Source organism: Telopea speciosissima, chromosome 5 (assembly GCF_018873765.1).
Source record: "Telopea speciosissima isolate NSW1024214 ecotype Mountain lineage chromosome 5, Tspe_v1, whole genome shotgun sequence".
NCBI lineage: Eukaryota > Viridiplantae > Streptophyta > Magnoliopsida > Proteales > Proteaceae > Telopea > Telopea speciosissima.
This window is the reverse complement of record NC_057920.1, coordinates 9,187,266-9,206,892: the sequence shown is the minus strand read 5'-3', so window position 1 is coordinate 9,206,892 and position 19,627 is coordinate 9,187,266. Positions and strand designations below refer to the sequence as shown.

Genomic DNA, 19,627 nt, shown 5'->3' with positions numbered 1-19,627 from the left:
CATTGTGAAGCTCATAGTTGTCATGGCGTCGCCATGGCGTCCTGGCGCTAGAGGAATGCGCATATCGAGCTACGCCATGGCGTCCTGTCTCTCTTTCCCTCTTCGATTTCTTCTTCTTTAGTTTTTTGTTTCTTCCCCAACCTTAGACCCACTCCCTGTTTCCCCTAATCTCCTGTTTTAGCCTTGGTTTCTGAATTTTTTCTTTCTGGGCAGTACTACCAGATTCTGGAAAGCCATCATAGGTTCCTTACACAAACATTGACTGGTTCTTAGATTTGATCCATAAGTTCTTTTCTCTTGGGCGATCCATACCTGGAAGTTTCATATCCAGAAGGCTCTCTTTCTGTGAGATTCAATTTTTCGAAGTAACCTGCAACTAAGACTTCCGCCAGATCTGATTTCAGATCTCACCATTCGGTTGCTAGCAGAATTTTGGGGCTTTTTCTTGTTGGGATCAGCAGACCTTGGTGTTGCGATTTTGTTCCAGAAATTGCAGGAAGAATCGTCTTCATAAGAAGGAGTTTCCCCTGCTGGAACTACCCCAGTTCACTGTAATGTAGAACTGGAATGAAAGTTCAACCAGTCCCAACACAGGATCTGAATCAGGGGAAAAGAGGTTCAATTCGATGGGGTTAAGGCTGTGAGGGTTTAATAGGATATGGTATAGTTCAAGGGTGGGGGTAATGTAATTAGAGGGAAATAGGTATAAGGAAAATAGGGAAGTCAAGGGGTGATGCAACAGATCTACAACAAGTAGTAATGATGAGTTTCGACTGAAAATAGAATGTCTCTAATGGCTGGAATGCTTGAGAAGAATGATAACAATGATTGAAGAGTAACCTCCTGGGCTTCCCAACGCAAGGAGTCAGCTTGGATCACACATCGGCTCCATCACCAAGGATCAAACACCATGGATTTACTTCAAAAGAAAGCAACTGCTTACAACAATATTCAATTATCAAAGTTGTTCCTTTTAGCTGAAAACAACCTTACATATAAATAGAAGCAAAAGCTTCCAAGAAAGGAAATCAAAACCCAACTTTCCTAATACTTGACTTTAGGAAACCTTCTACCAAACTTTGAATTATTACCACCAACCCCTACCTAACTTTGACATTGGAGCCTCCCTTTGACAATGGAGCCTTCCTTTGACAATAAAACCCCCTGTTAATGACAATACCTACCACCCACACATAACACATGAAAAAAAATATAGATTGACCAAACTCAACTTGCATGGGTTGGGCCTTAGTCTTGGGCCTAGGCCAAAGCCCATTAGGACTAATAAAAGTTGGGCCTATGATGTTGGATTTGATCCACATCAATAATTCTAGCCCATTATAGGTCAATAGGCCTAGCCCATTAAGGTTGGGTTGATCTTCATCACACAAGCAACAACCTTCTTCTTTTTCTTCCTTGAGTACACCCTTGGTTCTGCATCACACCGCCTCTCTGCCTCTCTTTCTATCGTGTTATTGCAAGGTTGAAGAAGACATTAAGTCTTTAAAATGGCAAGTACGGACAACTTATATTATTTATATAAAACCCCCTATATTCTCTATTGCTATTCTGTTTAGTCCATTCACTTTTCTCTTTAACTCCATTAAATTACAGTTCTGCCACTCCTTTACAACTTCAGATTAATTACAATTCTGCCATTGCTCTTATAAATCTTGATTTATCTACTAGTTTGCCATTCAACTTTGGATTTAATTTCAATTCTGCCATGGCCGACATGATCGCCATGGCGGGCGACGTGTCGATATATCGATCAGACACCCCTTCACCGACTTGGATCACCATAACAACTATGGTCAAGCTTGACAATCATAATTACTTGGATTAGTCACGGTCTATGAAGCTCATTCTTCGGAGTAGGGGGAAGTTGCGATACATATCTGGGAGCTTTAAGGCTCCTTCCTCCACTGATCCAGGTTACTCCAAATGGGAAACCGAGAACTCCCTTGTGATGACTTGGCTTATTTTTTCGATGAAGCCGGAGATTGGAAGAAGGTTTATGAGCAAGGAGACTGCCAAAGACATTTGGGATAGTGTTGCTCGTATTTTCGATAAAGTGGGGGACTCTACAAAGGTTTACCAACTTCTCCAACAGATTGTTAGCTTGCGCCAGGGGGACAAAAGTATCTCTGAGTACTATAGTCTTGTCGTGGGACTTTGGGAGGAGTATGATCACTATAGAGACCTCCAACTGTGTCCTGTTGATGAGCCTAAAGTGCATTAGTTGTTTGAGAAGGAGAGGGTCTTGTTCCTTCTTGGAGGTCTTAACCCTGAATTTGCACCTTTAAGGGTGCGGATCCTTGGCTGACCAAGTCTTCCCTCCCTGGAGGAGGTGTGTGGTTATCTACAGAGTGAGGAGACCCGTAGAGGTGTTATGGAGACCCCCCCACTGTTGAGCGCTCTACTCTTGTTTCATCCACTCCTCAGGACCGTACTCCCTTCACTAAGGAGGCTGGTAAAGATTGATTCTCTTGTGACTATTGTGGCAAGTCTGGGCATAAGAAGGAGTTTTGCTGGGATCTTCATGGGAAACCATCCTCTACTTCATCTGGAGGACAGAAAGGACAGAAGAAGAATGGGCCTAAGGCCCACGTTGGAGTTCATGAGTCTGATCCATCCTCCCTCTCCAAGGAAGACATAGCTGCTTTTCGCCAGATTGTAGCCCACTTGGATGGTTCCTCCTCTACTGCTACCACTAGTTCCACTGCTCTACAGGTCTCTACCTCTTCTGGCACCACTCCCTGGGTCATTGACTCAGGGGCCACAGACCATATGACTGGTAGGTCTCAACCTTATAATTCCTACTTTGTTTATTCTAGGAAAGATAAGGTAAAAATTGCTGATGGTTCCCTTTCTTCCATTTCGGGTAAGGGAGATGTCCAAGTTACTCCATTTATCCCTTTGAAGTCTGTCTTTCATGTTCCCAACTTTGCTACTAATCTTCTTTCAGTTAGCCAATTGACTAAATCTTTGAACTGCTTTGTCACTTTTTTTCCTACCCATTGTCTCTTTCAGGATTTGGTGACAAAGAGGGTGATTAGCCGTGGACGTGAAGCAGATGGATTATATGTTTTGGACACTTGTGCTTCCCTTGTTGCAAAAGCTCAATCTTATGTGTGTGGGCAACATGGTGGACGTACACAGGAGGATACTTTGCTTTGGCATCGGCGTTTGGGACACCCTTCTTTTTCTATTATGAGGAAACTGCTGCCACATTTATTTATCTCTTTTCCTGTCAATCATGTTTTTCATTGTGAACCTTGTCTTTTTACAAAAAGTTGTAAGACAGTTTATCCATCTTCTGGTAATAGATCTATTTCACCTTTTCACATTGTGCACACTGATGTTTGGGGTCCTTCCCCCGTAACTTCTTTACGTGGCTTCCGCTATTTTGTCTCTTTCATTGATGACTTCTCTCCAGTTACTTGGGTTTTATCTCTTGAAACAAAAGAGTGATGTCTATGCCGCGTTTAAAAATTTTTGTGAGTTGGTGTATACCCAGTTTCAAACTCGTATTCAGATTGTCCGTTCTGATAAAGGTGGAGAGTATATGTATGGTGGTTTGGAGTCCTTTTTTTCTGACCATGGCATCATCCATCAGGTGGCTTGTGTTGATACCCCTCAACAAAATGGGGTTGCTGAACGAAAAAACTGCCACCTATTGGAAGTGGCTTGGTCCCTTTAGTTTACAATGCATGTTCCAAAAACCTTTTGGTCCGATGCCTTACTCACTTCTGTCTTTGTTATCAATCATATGCCCTTCAGTGTCTTGAACTTCAGAGTCCCTCTTGATGTCTTACCCTCACTTTCTTCTTCTTTCTCCCTTCCCCCAAGGGTATTTAGTTGCATCTGCTATGTCCATATTAGCAAATCTGCCCGCACTAAATTGGATCCTGTTGCGTCAAGAAATCGTTGGGCGGTCCTGCGAGTGCCATCATCTGCAAGAGGACCAAGGGGTCACTAGAGTGAACCGATGTGGTTTCGGCCTAGGACTCTCCGATGCCAAAGTTAGATCTCCTGAGCAAACAGATGAATGTAGAATTCAATATGAGTTTAGATGTCCCCTTTGATGGTGGTGTACCTTTCCTTTTATAATGGAGTATGATGATATGGAGAGTCCCAATTTGATGGCGAGTGTGCCGTTGAGTGGATAGAGGCCCTGGGTAGTGGGGCTCTATCCTGATTGGCCATCTCCCCGCGGGAGGGAGTGTCCTGGTGGTATCAAGATCCTTCGCGGATAGATACTCGTGTGTGGTGATGACGTCATTAGTGCTTGAATCCGTCTGGGTGACGTGACTTCTAAGCGGTGGCCCAGAGTCCTGGTGGTGGCATAAGTCTGTAGTGACACGATTGGGTCATAGACGAGTGGCCTCGATGTCCGTGTACATCACGTCTGCGTCTACGATACCTCGCCTGGGTGTGAGACCATGCCTGGGTGAGAGGCCGCGCCTGGGTGTGAGACCACTCCTGGGTGAGGCCGCGCCTGAGTGCAGACCGCACCTGGGTGAGGCCGCGCATGGGTGAGGCTGCGCCTGGGTGCTGGCCGCTCCCGGGTGGGACCCCCGATTGGTTCTCCTTGGTTCTGGAGCGGGTCGCTTTGTGACACGTGGCAGCCGCTGACTGGTTCAGTGAATCTTGGATGTATCAGATCCTAAGGCCTTTAAGTGCCTCTTTCTTGGGTATTCCTCTACCTCCAAAGGATACACATGTTATATCACCCTCCCACCCGTCGATGGCTTCTCTTCAAAGATGCCCATTTTTTTGAAACCATCCCGTATTTTCAGTCACCTCTTCAGGGGGAGTGTTCATCCCTTGGTGGTGAGGTTGAAGAGGTTCCTGAGTTTGTTTCCTTTCCTTCCTCCTCTCTTGTTCCTATTCCCCCTTTTCACATTGACAAGGGAAAGAAAAGTTCTGTGGATACTCTTGTTGAGGGGGAGAGTTTTGTAGATACTGTTGTTGAGGAGGAACTGCCTTGTGCACAGGTGAACAGAGAACAGAAGGAGCTACTGGTGTATACAAAGAAGATCGGCAGCCAAAATCCTTCTTCATGGCTTCCTATAAAGAAGACCTGCCAAAATCCCCTTTCGTCTCCTCATCCTGAGTCTTCATCCATTGAGACATGTATAGCTCCCTCTACTTCCACATCCTCAGACTTAGATCTCCCCATTGCTCATCGCAAGGGAACACGGGCATGTACTAATCCCATTGCCAAGTTTGTCTCCTATGATTCTATCTCCCCTACAGACTGTGGCTATCTCCTCCATATCTATTCTTAAGAATGTAGCAGAGGCTATGGCTGATCCAAAATGGAGAGAAGCAATGAATACAGGGATGGTGACTCTTGAGAAGAATCACACTTGGGATCTTGTTGAACTCCTAAAGGGGAGAATTCCTGTCGGATGCAGATGGGTATTCATAGTCAAGTTCAAGTCTGATGGTACTGTGGAGAGGTATAAGGCAAGACTGGTTGCCAAGGGCTATACATAGGTCTATGGCATTGATTATCAGGAAACCTTTGCTCCAGTGGTCAAGCATAATTCCATTCGGGTACTTCTCTCAATGGCTGCAAATCTTGATTGGCCATTGTACCAGCTTGATGTAAAGAATACATTCTTACATGGTGACTTAGAAGAAGAGGTCTATATGCACTCTCCTCCTGGGTTCAAGCATCCTGGTGGCAGTGGAAAAGTGTGTCGTCTTAGGAAGGCTCTTTATGGCCTCAAACAATCTCCTAAGGCTTGGTTTGAGAGGTTTAGACAAGCTATCCTACAGAATGGATACACCCAAAGTCAAGCCGATCACACTTTGTTTATACAAAGGAAGGGTAGCACTGTTACAGCTCTTATTGTATATGTTGATGACATTGTGGTAACGGGAAACAGTGAGGCTGAAATCTCAAAGCTTAAACTTTACTTGGCTCAACAGTTTGAGATCAAAGATCTTGGTCTATTGAAGTATTTTATGGGGATTGAAGTTTCAAGATCCAAACAAGGGATCAATGTTTGTCAAAGGAAGATCTACTTACAGAGACAGGAAACTTAGGACCGGTCTCCTCCCCTATTGATCAGAATCACAAACTAGGGGAAGATTGTGGTGAACCTCTTGTAGATGCTGAAAAATATCAGAGATTAGTAGGCAAGCTAATCTATCTTTCCCTTACCCGACCTGACATAGCTGTTGGAGTGGTAAGTCAGTTTATGCATGTACCCAAAATGGGACATCTTGATGCAATTTACAAGATCCTCAGATATTTAAAGTCATGCCCTGGAAAAGGTCTTCTCTTCTCTAGAAATGTTCACTTGAGGACTGAAGCATACATTGATGCTGACTGGCCTGGATCTATTTTTGATCGAAGATCCACTTCAGGATACTGTACTTTTGTTGGTGGAAATTTGGTTACTTGGAGAATTAAGAAGCAACCTGTGGTGGCTAGGTCGAGTGCTGAGGCAGAATTTAGAGCCATGGCTCACGGGGTGTGTGAAATCTTGTGGTTGAAGAAACTTGTTCAAGAATTGGGATTTGAGACTGTTAAACCTATGAGTTTATATTATGATAACAAGGCAGTAAGTATTGCCCATAACCCAGTGCAACATGACAGGGCAAAGCATGTTGAGGTTGATAGACATTTTATCAAGGAAAAGATTGAGTGAACGACCATTTGCACTCCTTTTGTGAAGACAAATGAACAAGTGGCCGACATCTTCACCAAAGGACTTAGCGCTCATCACTTTGACTGTTTGTTGAACAAGCTGGGCATGTCTGACATATACCACCCAGCTTGAGGGGGAGTGTTAAAAATAGTAGTTTCAGGGGTATTCTTGTACATAACCCCATGTTTTTAATGTTTCTTCTGTTATTTGTATAAGGCCAGGGACCTCTGTGTAATTACTCATTCTTTTCAATATAAGCAAGTTAGTCTCTAGTTCGAGACATAACACATTCTCCCCAAATCGTGTTTGCTCCTCTCTTCTCCTCTCTTCTTCTTCCTTTCCAAAACTTAACAAGGGGTCCTTCTAAACTCTTTTTAGTTTCTTGGGGAGATTTCTAGTGAAAGAAAATATTTAAAGAAATGCTGGTAGCTTTAGGCTTACTGCCTTCTCTGGAAATAGTCTTCCCTCCCTTGCTGCATCAGTAAGGTACGGCAAGCAACAACTAATATACTGTTAGCAATAAGACTGGGGCCCCTTCCCCTGTAGTAAAGGTGCTACTTAGCTCTACTAGCTCAGTCAAGTGAAAACCAGAGTTCGGGGCCTCTCGGCTCTCATGACCCAATCGGTCTAAAAGGGCATGGCATGTTACGAGCCGGCAATCTTTGAAAAAAGAAAGAAGCTTCTCAGTTTGCTAGTTGTACCTTGTGAAAAAGACTTCTTTTGTGGAATTAACCATTCCATTTCTTTTAGAAAGAAATTCTGTTCAACTAAGCAAATATGACATGGTTACAGGAGTCTATCATCGCATATAGGCTTTAAGGTAGACAATTGATGTTCATCCACTGCTGAATTGATACCCCTATTCCACCATTGGTTTCATCCAATGCCATTGTTTTTTTAATTCTTGGAGTATTATTGATTGGGTGGGCCATAAGCGATTCAAGATGGATTTTGGAACCCCGGTAATGTAGCTCTAAATAGGAGAAGGATCCTATTAGAGGCCAAGCAACAGGATATCAAAGGGGGCTGCTAGTTCGAATGGGCAGAATTAGGGTTTTAGGTCAATTTCTAGGGTTAGGTTTATGAGAATGGAGCTAAATCTTATATGGTTTTAGTAGGCAGGTTTTAGGGAGTCTAATAAGCTAGGTTTGTTATGTTTAGATAAGGATTTGAAATTTCAGAAATTAAGGTTAGGGTTTCGGGTTTTGAGTTTTAGACTTTAAGATGAAATTAGGGTTTGGGATGGGAATTTGGGGCAGGGCTTCTGACCAAGTGCTATGGGCAATGGGAAGGGTGCTCGGTTGTAATATGGTGTAATTCTGATGGCTGAATTGGGCTATACAGAATTTAGGGTTTTTTTTTTTTTTTTTTTTTTTTTGGGTTTTACAAAGACAAGGTAAATTAGGGTTGGAGTGGGAGAATGGGGCTGCAAGTTGGATCGAGTGGAGGGGATGTGGTTTGAATTTGAAATAATTCTGATGGTCAAATATGGTTGGGCAGCAAGATCTAGGGTTTAATGGAATTAGGTTTAATGGAATTCAAACACAAAAATAAAGGGAATCGATTGGGGGGAATTAGAGGATTATAAGAAGAAGATACTGTAAATTTAAATAAAGAAGAAGAAGAAAGAAGAAGAGAGAAGAAGAGAAGAAGAGAGGAGAAGGAAGAAGAGAAACTGCACAATTGGGGTTCCAGCAGTAACACTAACTGCCCCCAAAACATAATATTAATAGGATAAAACAAAAAAATACACAAAGACAAAACTACCCCCAAATATAGAGAAATCGTGAATAGGCTAGCGTCAGCCTATTCACGATTCCCCTTTCCTCCCCCTTACTCCTAACACTCCCCCTCAAGCTGGAGCATAGATGTTAATCATGCTCAGCTTGGTACAAATGCAATTCACTCTCATACTTCCCAAAGACTTGGTGAACAAGTCAGCAAGCTGCTCCCCAGTGCGAATATGGCGAGGGGAAATAATCCCTTGCTGCAGCTTCTCACGAACAAAATGACAATCGACCTCAATTTGTTTCGTTCTCTCATGAAACACCGGATTCTCAGAAATATGAATGGCAGCCTGACTGTCACACCACAACAGCATAGGAGAATCATCACCAAATCCAAGTTCAGTCATCAACTGTTTAATCCACATTAGTTCACAAGTGCCATGAGCCATGGCCCGATACTCCGACTCTGCACTAGACCGAGCTACTGCAGTCTGTTTCTTGCTCTTCCATGAAACTAGGTTCCCTCCAACAAAGACACAGTAGCCTGAAGTAGACTTTCGATCAATAGGAAATCCTGCCCAATCCGCATCAGTAAACCCTTCAATCCTTTTATGACCATGATTAGAATACAAGAGACCATGCCCTGGATCCTTCTTAGCATATCGCAACACCCTTATAACTGCCTCCCAATGAGCTGTCCTAGGGGAGGACATAAATTGCCTCAGCACACTGACAGAGAAAGAGATGTCAGGTCTAGTCACAGTCAAATAGTTGAGTTTCCCTACAAGCCTTCGATATTTTTCTGGATCATCCAGAACATCCCCATCCTCTACCATGAGTTTCACATTTGGATCCATTGGAGTATCCAAAGGCCTAGATCCCAATAACCCTGTCTCTGAGAGTAAATCAAGCACATATTTTCGCTGTGAGAGAGAAATCCCTTTCCTTGATTGAGCTACCTCAATACCCAAGAAGTACTTCAGTCGTCCCAGGTCCTTAGTCTGGAATTGCTGTCCCAAATATGTCTTCAAGCTCTTAATACCTGAAGGGTCATCCCCTATAATAACAATATCATCTGCATAAACCACCAAAAATATCTTCCTTGCATCTGACTGCCTGAAAAACACTGATTGATCACTCTCAGACCGAGTCAAACCAAACTCCAGCATAACATCTGTAAAGCGGCCAAACCAAGCTCGCGGTGACTGTTTCAGCCCATACAAAGATTTCCTCAGCTTACACACCTTACCAGATTCCCCCTGAGCAACAAAACCAGGAGGTTGCTCCATATACACCTCCTCAAGGAGGTCCCCATGCAAGAACGCATTCTTGACGTCTAGCTGAAATAACGGCCAGTGATGTATAGCAGCCAAAGAAATCAAAATGCGGACAGAAGTAAGCTTTGCAACTGGAGAGAAAGTATCCAAATAGTCCACACCATATACTTGGGCATAGCCCTTAGCAACAAGATGGGCCTTCAACCAAGCCACAGACCCATCTGGATTAACCTTCACCACAAATATCCAGCGACAACCAATAGCAGACTTACCAGATGGTAAAGAAACAAGATCCCATGTCTGATTGTCCTTCAGAGCGGATAACTCCTCAGTCATGGCAGCCCTCCACCTAGGGTGAGCCCAGGCCTCTACCACCGACTTAGGAATAGGATAACTGTCAATAGTAGACAAACAAGCAACAAAAGAAGAGGACAAACGAGCATAGGACACAAAACGATCAATAGGGTGTTGGGTACAACTACGTACCCCCTTACGGGTAGCAATAGGAACATCAAGATCAGAAATAGGAGGTACAGTAACAGAGGAGGAAGTGCCTAAAGTGGGATCTGAAGGCGAGGATAACGTGGTAGATGGTGCTGCCTGGGTACTGTATCTCTCCATAGGTGTAATGCGATGTGTCGGTGCATCAGGCGGGCGACGACGAAAAACAGCCAGTGGTTTTGTCGGAGGTGGCACCGGAGGCACAGGAGAACAAGTATCAACAACATAAAGAGGGAGATCATCGTCCATCTTTGAAGTAGGCAGCGAGGATGCAACAAAAGGAGTAGATTCAAAGAAGGAGACATTTGCGGTAACAAAGTACTTTCGCAAATCAAAAGAATAACACCGGTAACCCTTTTGGGTTTTAGAATACCCCACGAAAAGACATTTAAGAGCTCTAGGATCCAACTTAGAGCGACCAGGACGATGATCCCGAATAAAACAAACACACCCAAAAACACGTGGTGGTAAGACAAACAATAGATGGGAAGGGAACAACAAAGAATATGGAATGCCACCACCCAAAACAGAAGAAGGCATGCGGTTAATAAGGTAACACGCAGTCAAAACAGCATCAGCCCAAAAAACCTTAGCCACTTTCATCTCAAATAAAAGAGATCAAGTAACTTCCATCAAATGTCTGTTCTTCCTCTCAGTTACACCATTTTGTTGAGGTGTATCCGCACAAGAGGACTGATGAATGATCCCATGTTGAACCATAAACTCATTCAAGGGAGCAGAAAAATATTCTTTTGCATTGTCACTTCGAAGAACTTTCAAGGAAGTAGTGAATTGATTCTGAATTTCAAGCACAAAAGTACAGAAAATGAAAAATAATTCAGAACGATCCTTCATTAAATAAATCCAGGTAACTCTGGAAAAGTCATCCACAAAAGTGACAAAGTAGCGAAAACCCAACATAGAAGTAACAGAACACGGACCCCACACATCAGAATGAACTAAAGAAAAGGGTTGGACAGCCCTGTTACTGACTCGAGGGGGACAACTTACACGGTGAAGTTTCCCAAACTGACAAGACTCACACTGCAAACTAGATAAGGACTGAAACCGACTATCTAAAATCTTCAAACTTTGCAATAAAGGATGACCCAAACGACAATGAATCTGATGAGGAAGTGCCACACTCGAACATGCCACAGTGGATGCGCCGTCAAGCAGATACGGCTCCCCAGCTACGCGACCTCTACCAATCGTCTTCCTCAACTGGAGATCCTGAAACTCACAATAATCAGGAAAAAAGGTAACCGAACAATTGTTAGCTTTGGTAAATTTGCGAACAGATAATAAATTGAAAGGAAATTTGGGTAAGTAAGAAACGGAAGACAACGACAAAGAGGGGGTAACATGCACAGTGCCTGTACCCCGAACCTTAGCAAGTGACCCATCGGCTAACACAACATTGGAAGAAGATTCATGAAATGAAGAAAAAATACCTGATGCTCCAGTCATATGGTCTGAAGCACCCGAATCAATGATCCAGGGACGAGAAGTAGATGATAGGCATGCAATAGCATTACCTGGCTGAACTAGGGTAGCAGTGGAGAATTGAGATGACTGAGAATTCTGAAATTGAGTAAACCGCTCATAGTCTTCTTCAGACATAGTCACTGTTTTACCCTCAAGCTTAGAAGGAGGGGTAACCACCGGATCACTGCTGGCGCAAACTGAGGTGGTTTACCATGAAGCTTCCAACAAAAGCGCCGAATGTGATCAGCTTTGCCATAATGATGACAAGTGCGCTCCTGTCTTGAAGTCTCTGAAGTACCAGGTGTGGGTGCTTTACTGTTCCCTGACCCACGACCACGGCTACCACCACTGCTGCCCGTACCTGTCCCACCACTGGACCCACGGTTGGGAAAGGCTGCAAGGGCTGAACTCTCATTACCATGAGAGGAATCTTGGCTGTTCTCACGAGAAACCCGTAAAAGTCTTGAAAAAGCTTCTGAAAGTGTAGAGACTTTATCCCCACCGAGGATTTGAGACCGTACTGGCTCAAATTCTTTTCGAAGTCTACCAAAAAATACCATAACAGCCAGCTGCTCTCGCTGTTGCTGCATCTCTTTCACATCAGATGTGATAGGAAGAATAGAATTCAGCTCCTCATATAGTCGCTTGAATTCAGCAAAATATTGGGTTACAGTCAGAGTCTTTTGATCCACTTTATAAAAAGCCTGGGATAAGTCATAAATCCGAGACAAGTTGTCCTTCCTAGAATAGAGGACATTCAAGTAGTCCCATAACTCCTTTACTGTGTCAATGTGAGTGACCAGGTTTGCAATCTGATTATCCATTGAGTTCAACATCTAACTCAATATTCTTGCATCCACCGTATCCCATGTTGCCTCTCCTTCAGGCTTTGGTTTTGTGAGATGATCCTGTTGTTCACGCCCCGTCAAGGCCAATTGAACCACCTTTTACCATTGCTGAAAATTAGAAATCCCTTCAAGTTTCCTTTCGGTAATACAATGAGAAGAGGAGGACAACTCAGTCACAGTGGTCTTTGCATCACCCATGCTTCACTACACAAGTTAAATCTTCACAGAGAAGTCCCGGACAGATTGAAATAAATGGACAGCAATCACTTCTGAAATTATGGACAGCAAACACTTTTGAAATTATAAACAGGGCAGCCACACTCAACAGACACGAGCCAGCAGCAAGTAATAACCAACCTCCAGTCAAGAAACTCACAAAACCAGAATCGATCTCACCCTTGGCACATACCAAAAATAAAACCACAAAACCGAGACCAAAACAGTCTTCACTTCATCCAATTCCTTCAAACACACCCACAAACAAGAGAAAAAAGACCTAGTTCTTAATTTGTGCCATGAACTAGTCTTCAAATAGTCCCAAAAAAATACAGCATAGTGCTGCACCCCATCAACAGAAAAATAAGAGAAGCTGAGAGTCCTTCAAATCTTCAAAACTTGTCAATCTTCAATTGTAGGCTGTAGGAAGGAGACAAGGAGATTCACGAATGCTGTAGCAGTGTCTATCCTTGCTCTGATGCCATGTAAATTTAAATAAAGAAGCAGAAGAAAGAAGAAGAGAGAAGAAGAGAAGAAGAGAGGAGAAAGAAGAAGAGAAACTGCACAATTGGGGTTCCAGCAGTAACACTAACTGCCCCCAAAACATAATATTAATAGGTTAAAACCAAAAAATACACAAAGACAAAACTACCCCCAAATATAGAGAAATCGTGAATAGGCTAGCGTCAGCCTATTCACGATTCCCCTTTACTCCCCCTTACTCCTAACAGATACTAATCAAATTGCAGTAGAACTCCACTAGCAGCAGCTTGAAAAGGGTTGAAGGATAGAACCACCTTTGGATAGGGATCCTCCCGGCTGTCACGGCTCAAGGAGTCACAGGAGATCCACCTGCCCTTCTTCCTTGATAAAATCACAAGGCAAAACACTCTAAAGAGCAGTGGCAGCAACAATCGGCAGCAACACATTCTATTTTTTTAAATTCATAAACTGTGGGGGAGCCTCCCATGATTTCAATACTTATAATAATAGGCCAAAGGCCAAAACCTATTACAAATTAAACACATCCTTCATAAATTGTGGAAGGGTGTTGCTAAGCATAAAATAACTTAAAACTTAAAGTAAAAAGACCTAATTGTCCCTACTAACTTAAATGAAAAGCCACTTAACTAAACCACTTAAATTGAACCAATTGAACCAATTGGATGCAACCAATGTGAACCGGTTCAATTAAAAATCAGAAAAATAAACTAAGTATAGGAAATACTATAGTGCAAACCTACTCTATGGCTCCCAACCTAAGCCTAGGAAATACTATACTGCAAACCTACTCTATGGCTCCCAACCTAAGCCTACTTTCATGGCTTCTTCTTCTTCTTCTTCTTCCTTCGGATGTGGGCACTTGGTTCTGCATCACCCGGATTGCATTATTTGGTATTAATTCAATACTATTCGTCTATTCTACCATTACAGCATTACTCTTATGAACTTCAAAATATTTACTATTTTGCCACTGAGCACTTGATTTGAATCTTCTCTTGCTTGGGTGGCCCATAAGTGTGGCCAAAATTCACAAAATTTCATTGGTTGTATATTTGCAATTTTATTGCTTTAGTGGGCCCCAGATCACATCAGTTTGGGGTTGTAATTTTGGGAAGATTGGTACTTGCATGGAGTGATGTTTACTGTTGCTATTATTGGAGATTATTTGATCAGTTTGTTTAAATCTGGCCTATCTAGTATGTTATTTGCTACCGTGAGAGGGAGATTGGATATTATTTTATTAGGATCTTATTTGTGGCTGCTCTTGATTATGGGATTTATGTGATGCTCATCCTTCGTTGTGCTGGTTATTGCTGCCATATGATGGTGGATTATTCTCTATTGCATCCTCTGCATTATTTGTCCACGTGAGGGGGTGGTTGAAGATTATTGTTATTAACTGCTCAATTCATCAGCTGAAGATTATTATTATTTTGTTCATGTTAGCTACTCGTGTCCTGAACAACAATTTCATCTATGAAGATAATTATTTGTGGTATTCAGCAACAATGCAATTTATCTGTGGTCCACAACAACCTTATGCTGTGTGGTTCCCAACAACCTTATGTTGAGTTATTTGGTCTCCAACAACCTTATACTGTTACTTGGGAAGGTTCCCAGCAGCCTTATTTTGTTACTTGGTTTTCAGTAACTTATACTGCACTTTTACCAATGGTTTGCAGCGACCAAGTTGCAATTTTATCTGTCTTCTTTATGGAGATTACTACCTACTGCCTGGCTCCCTTGAGAAGGGCTGATGTTGATGTTTACATTTTACGCTGCCCTTCCCTAACAGTTCGAGCTTTTAGGTGAAACGGTAGCAAACATGGTATCAGAGCAGGGAGGTTGTGTTCGACCCCTGGGAAGTGCATCGGAAGGTTTTTTTCCCAACATTTCTTCTTCCTAGGTACCATGTTATCTTGGCCACGTGCAAGGACCATGTGATCTTGGCCTGCACGTGTGGAGGAGTGTTGATGTATATATTTTACGCTGTGCTTCCCTAACAGTTCGAGTTTTTAGGTGAAAAGGTAGCAAACAGCTTATGATGTTGTTGTTGCTAATATGATATTTTGGATTGCTGATTGATGTTCTCTACCATGTGTTTCTTCGTTGTTGGCTAGATTTATTTGACACGAAGATTTTTGTCTACCATTGCTGCAAGCTGGGGCCTTGTGATATGTATATACTCTAGCTTGAGGGGGAGTGCTAAAGATAGTTCACGATAGGGAGGAGTGTCCCCATCGTGCAGTGAATTGAATCTCTTAGAGTTGTTTTTATTTTCTTTCCATCATTGTACTTAGACATCTACTCTAAGTAGGATTCCTACTTAAGAGTACATTACCTGTTAACTAAATATTATAAATAAAGATAGTAGTCCATGAGAACACACAGACCAAATCTATCATGGTTCAGCGCATCCTCTCTCCCATCGTTCTCCTTTTCATAGACTCTGGTTTGCTTTATCTTTGGTTTTGTCAACAGTAACAAGTTACTAACTAATTGCTAATGGTTATTTTAAACTAGAAAGTCACTGATTGGGATCATCATCCTATAGATATGGGAATGGGTTAGGTATTGAACTGTGTTCCCATTATATTTATCCAGCCATTATAATGCGGAGAATTTCAGAATTGGTTCCACTTCCTTTCTTCATATAACTATTCAAAGTTTGATTCATGAAGGTGAAATTTGCATCTTTTTTACCGTTGGGCGTTCAATGGTAATTGTTTTAACAAATTATATGGTTTTGTTGTTAAGTATTGTTTGACCTTCCTATGTGAGAGCTATGTTTTACACCATACTTGAGGAGTTTGTATGCTCTAATATGTGAAACTTTAATTTGCAGACGACCGACCTTGCAGACATTTCCCGGTGTGTGGCTAGCACAGATCTTGCAAAAGAAGGAGCTTCTGAATATTTGCTTGCATGTATGGAAGATTTACAAGATATTTTACAGCATAGCAAGGTGAAAGCTCTTGTAATTGACACGTTTGGGAGCCGAATAGAGAACCTTATTAGGTAATTTTTGGAACTGACTAATTTAGGAACAATTAATTTGAATCATGTTTGAAGCAGCCCTTTGTTGATTCTGACTTTCCCTTTCAACACCTGTGAAAAATCATACCCAGAGAAAAGTATCTACTAGCTTGTGAGTCGATGGATGGAAAAAGTGCCAAGAGTGAAAGCAAGTATAAAGAAGGTGTTGGATTCGCAGCAGATACTGCATCACAGATTAGTGCAATCTCAACTCCTGTACATCCCTCTAACAGAACAAAGATTGATGACTTTGAAATTATGAAACCCATTAGCCGTGGTGCCTTTGGGAAAGTCTTTCTTGCACGAAAGCGAACAACAGGGGATCTATTTGCAATAAAGGTGAACTCTGTCATGTGATCATGTCGATCCTCTATTCTCCCCCTGCCATTCTTTATTATTTGCTTATATGAGTTAAGGTTGTCTGTGTAATTAAGTAACGGTCATGAGCGTACAACATTACAAACTTAAAGGTCTTCTTTGGGCATTGAAGTGTTTTCCACTTTTTCATTTTACCCTTTTCCATTTATTATTATTACTGTATTCAATGGTTGAGGACCAAAATCTACCACAATATCTTATAAAATAATTAAGATCAAAGAATGAACAAGCATTTAATTTGGCAACAAATTTATGTGGTCCAGCGATTGTTGCTACTTCCAAGAGAATGAGGAGGAGAAGGTTTTCACATGTCAAAACATTGCTATTTGTGTGTAGGGGATTAATATTGTAACTGTGGTTTGTTAAGGTCACCCTTATTCTTTCTTTTTCCCTTCCCGTGTGTGTATAAGCTTTTCAAAAGTTACTTTTAAGGGTTAGTTTAGTCATTGGGTTCTTAGGTTTTTTTCTTAATGCATTTATTTATTTATTTTATTAAGTATAGCTGTTTGTTCTTTTTAAGTAACTTAACACCTCTATGAGTATTTTTATTCACCCAAAAAAAAACACCTCTATGAGTATCTTTAGCAAATCGTGATTGATTTTCATATTTGCTCCTGATTTTCTTCTATTTATTGTAAGAGAATTCATGGCAAATCTGGTTTTTCTATTTTTAGTATGCATGTGGTATCCTTAATGTGGAAACAACCTCTCTGCGAAAGCAGGGGGTAAGGCTGCGTACATTATGACCCTCCCCGGACCCCACAGTGGCGTGAGCCTCATGCACTGGGTACGCCCTTTTTTTTTTTAATGTGGTGTCCTTTATGTGGTGGTTCTTTAGTTATTTAGTTGGGTCTTTTCTGTTTTTTAATCTTATTAGGGGTTGGTTAGTTGTACTCTTATGTTTTTTTTGGGGTGAATAGAATAATTCACTACCAAAGAGAAAAAAAAAAACAACAGCCCCAGAAAAAGGGGAAGAAAGAAGAATCAAAAAACATAAAAGGCCAAAGCCTCAAACAGAGGAGGCAGAAGCTCGAAGAGAGATAGAAGAGATACCCCAGGAAGCAACAATAATCCTGTTCCTTGGGGAGTCATTACAAATAGAGGGAACAGCCAAAGAGAGCTTGGCTTTAATTTCGAAAGAGATGGAATCACAAATCTGTGCCAAAGTCCTGGAGTTGGAAGTCCATTTCCTGATATTACACTCCATCCAAATATGATTGATAACCGCACAAAAAGCCAACTTGCCAACCGAGTCGCAGATAGTAGAACCAACAAAAGTCATATCAACCCAGATCCATTCTTTGTTGAAAGAGAGAATTCTCCTACTTCTAGGCCAGCATTTTGTAAGGATGCTTTTCCAGATGGAAGCAGAGAGAGGGCAAACAAAAAAGAGATGGTCAATATCTTCCACAACATTCCAACAAAGACCACACATAGGGGAGACAACGATTTGGTGATGGCGGAGAAAGGACTGCATTGGAAGGCAGTTGGAGAGAGCTCTCCAGGTGGTGAAGCAGTGCCTAGGGATGTGATGCTTGAACCAAAGAATGTTCCTCCAAGGAGCCAAGGAACCTCTTGAACGGATAAAATTTCAAGCAGCTTTAGAAGAAAAGGAACCAGATGTGCTTGGAGACCAGATAACAAAGTCTTCACTCCCAAAGGGTCTTCTGGTGATAGAAGACAAGACACTCCAAATATTGGTGAGCGCAGGAATGAGAGAGCTTGGAGGAGTCCAACCAGCAGGATCTAAGATATCAGTCACCAAAGCTTGCCTAGGAAGACCAGAGCTACAAATAGTTTTAAAGGTAACAAGATGAGCAAGGATTCCCATAGGGTGCCAATTATCCAACCACAAAAGAGTAGATGACCCATCACCAATACAAGAACAAATAGCTCTAACGACATAAGGGTGAGAAGCAAGGATTTTGCGCCAAACCCAAGAGGCATCAGACAGGATAGGGACTGACCAAATAGGATCCGAGCGAAGCAATCCCGAGTAAATCCAATCAACCTAGATACTTCTCTTTTTGGAGGCAATCTTCCAGATTAGCTTAATAATTCCAGCCTAGTTCACCTCTTTGATTCTCCTAATACCCAAACCTCTTTCTTTCAGAGGAAGACAAACTGAAGCCCAGCTGATTGGGCGAAGAAATCTGGAGGAGTCAGAGCCTTTCCAAAGAAAAGAGGACATGAGGGACTCCATGGTCTTGACTGCAGATCAAGGGAGACCATAAATGCCAGACCAATAAATATAAGATGACTGCAAGACAGATTTGATGAGAATCAATCGCCTTGCATAGGAGAGAAGCTTGGCTTTCCAAAGCTGAAGCCTTTTTCTGATGAGATGTAACATAGGAGTGCAGTGATGAGCGGAAAGCCTAGCCAGAATCAGGGGCAAACCCAGATACTGGACAGGGAGATGGCCAACAGAGAACCCAGATATATCAATCAAAGCCTCTTTTTCCGCTTCAGAGACCCCAACAAGGAAAAGAAGGGACTTTAAAGGGTTAATATGAAGCCCCGAAAGATCTTGAAAGTGCTGCAGGCAATACATGATATTTTCAAAAGAGCTAATTGAGGCCTTGGAGAAAATCATGAAATCATTTGCGAAAGCCAAATGGGAGAGCTTGAGAGCTTTGCACTTGGGAATAGGAGAGCTGAGCTGTTGATTAGTACAAATTTGGATGTGCCTAGATAAAATCTCCATAGCCAAAGTGAAAATGTAGGGAGAGAGCAGACAACCTTGGCAGATACCCACCAACGAAGCAAAATAACCAGCCGGGCTACCATTGATCAGGACAGAGAACCTGGGAGAAGAAAAGCACTGGTGGATCCAATGTATAAAAACAGGAGGAAATCCCATCTTAGACATCACCTTGACTATAAAGTCCCATCTCAGAGAATCAAAAGCCTTGTGAATATCAATCTTCATAAGAGTAGTAGGGGAATGATTTTTCCTTTCAAAGCCTCTAACAATCTCACTA

The 19,627-nt window shown here is 42.2% G+C and overlaps 1 protein-coding gene across 1 annotated transcript in view; it reads left to right on the top strand.

The window, feature by feature from the left end:
- LOC122662068 (probable serine/threonine protein kinase IRE4) overlaps positions 1–19,627 on the top strand; it is a 57,742-nt gene that overhangs the window by 9,539 nt on the left and 28,576 nt on the right. The window contains exons 6-7 of the mRNA XM_043857629.1: positions 16,075–16,247; positions 16,358–16,604. Coding sequence (XP_043713564.1) covers positions 16,075–16,247; positions 16,358–16,604 — 420 coding nt within the window. The remainder of the gene's footprint in view (positions 1–16,074; positions 16,248–16,357; positions 16,605–19,627) is intronic.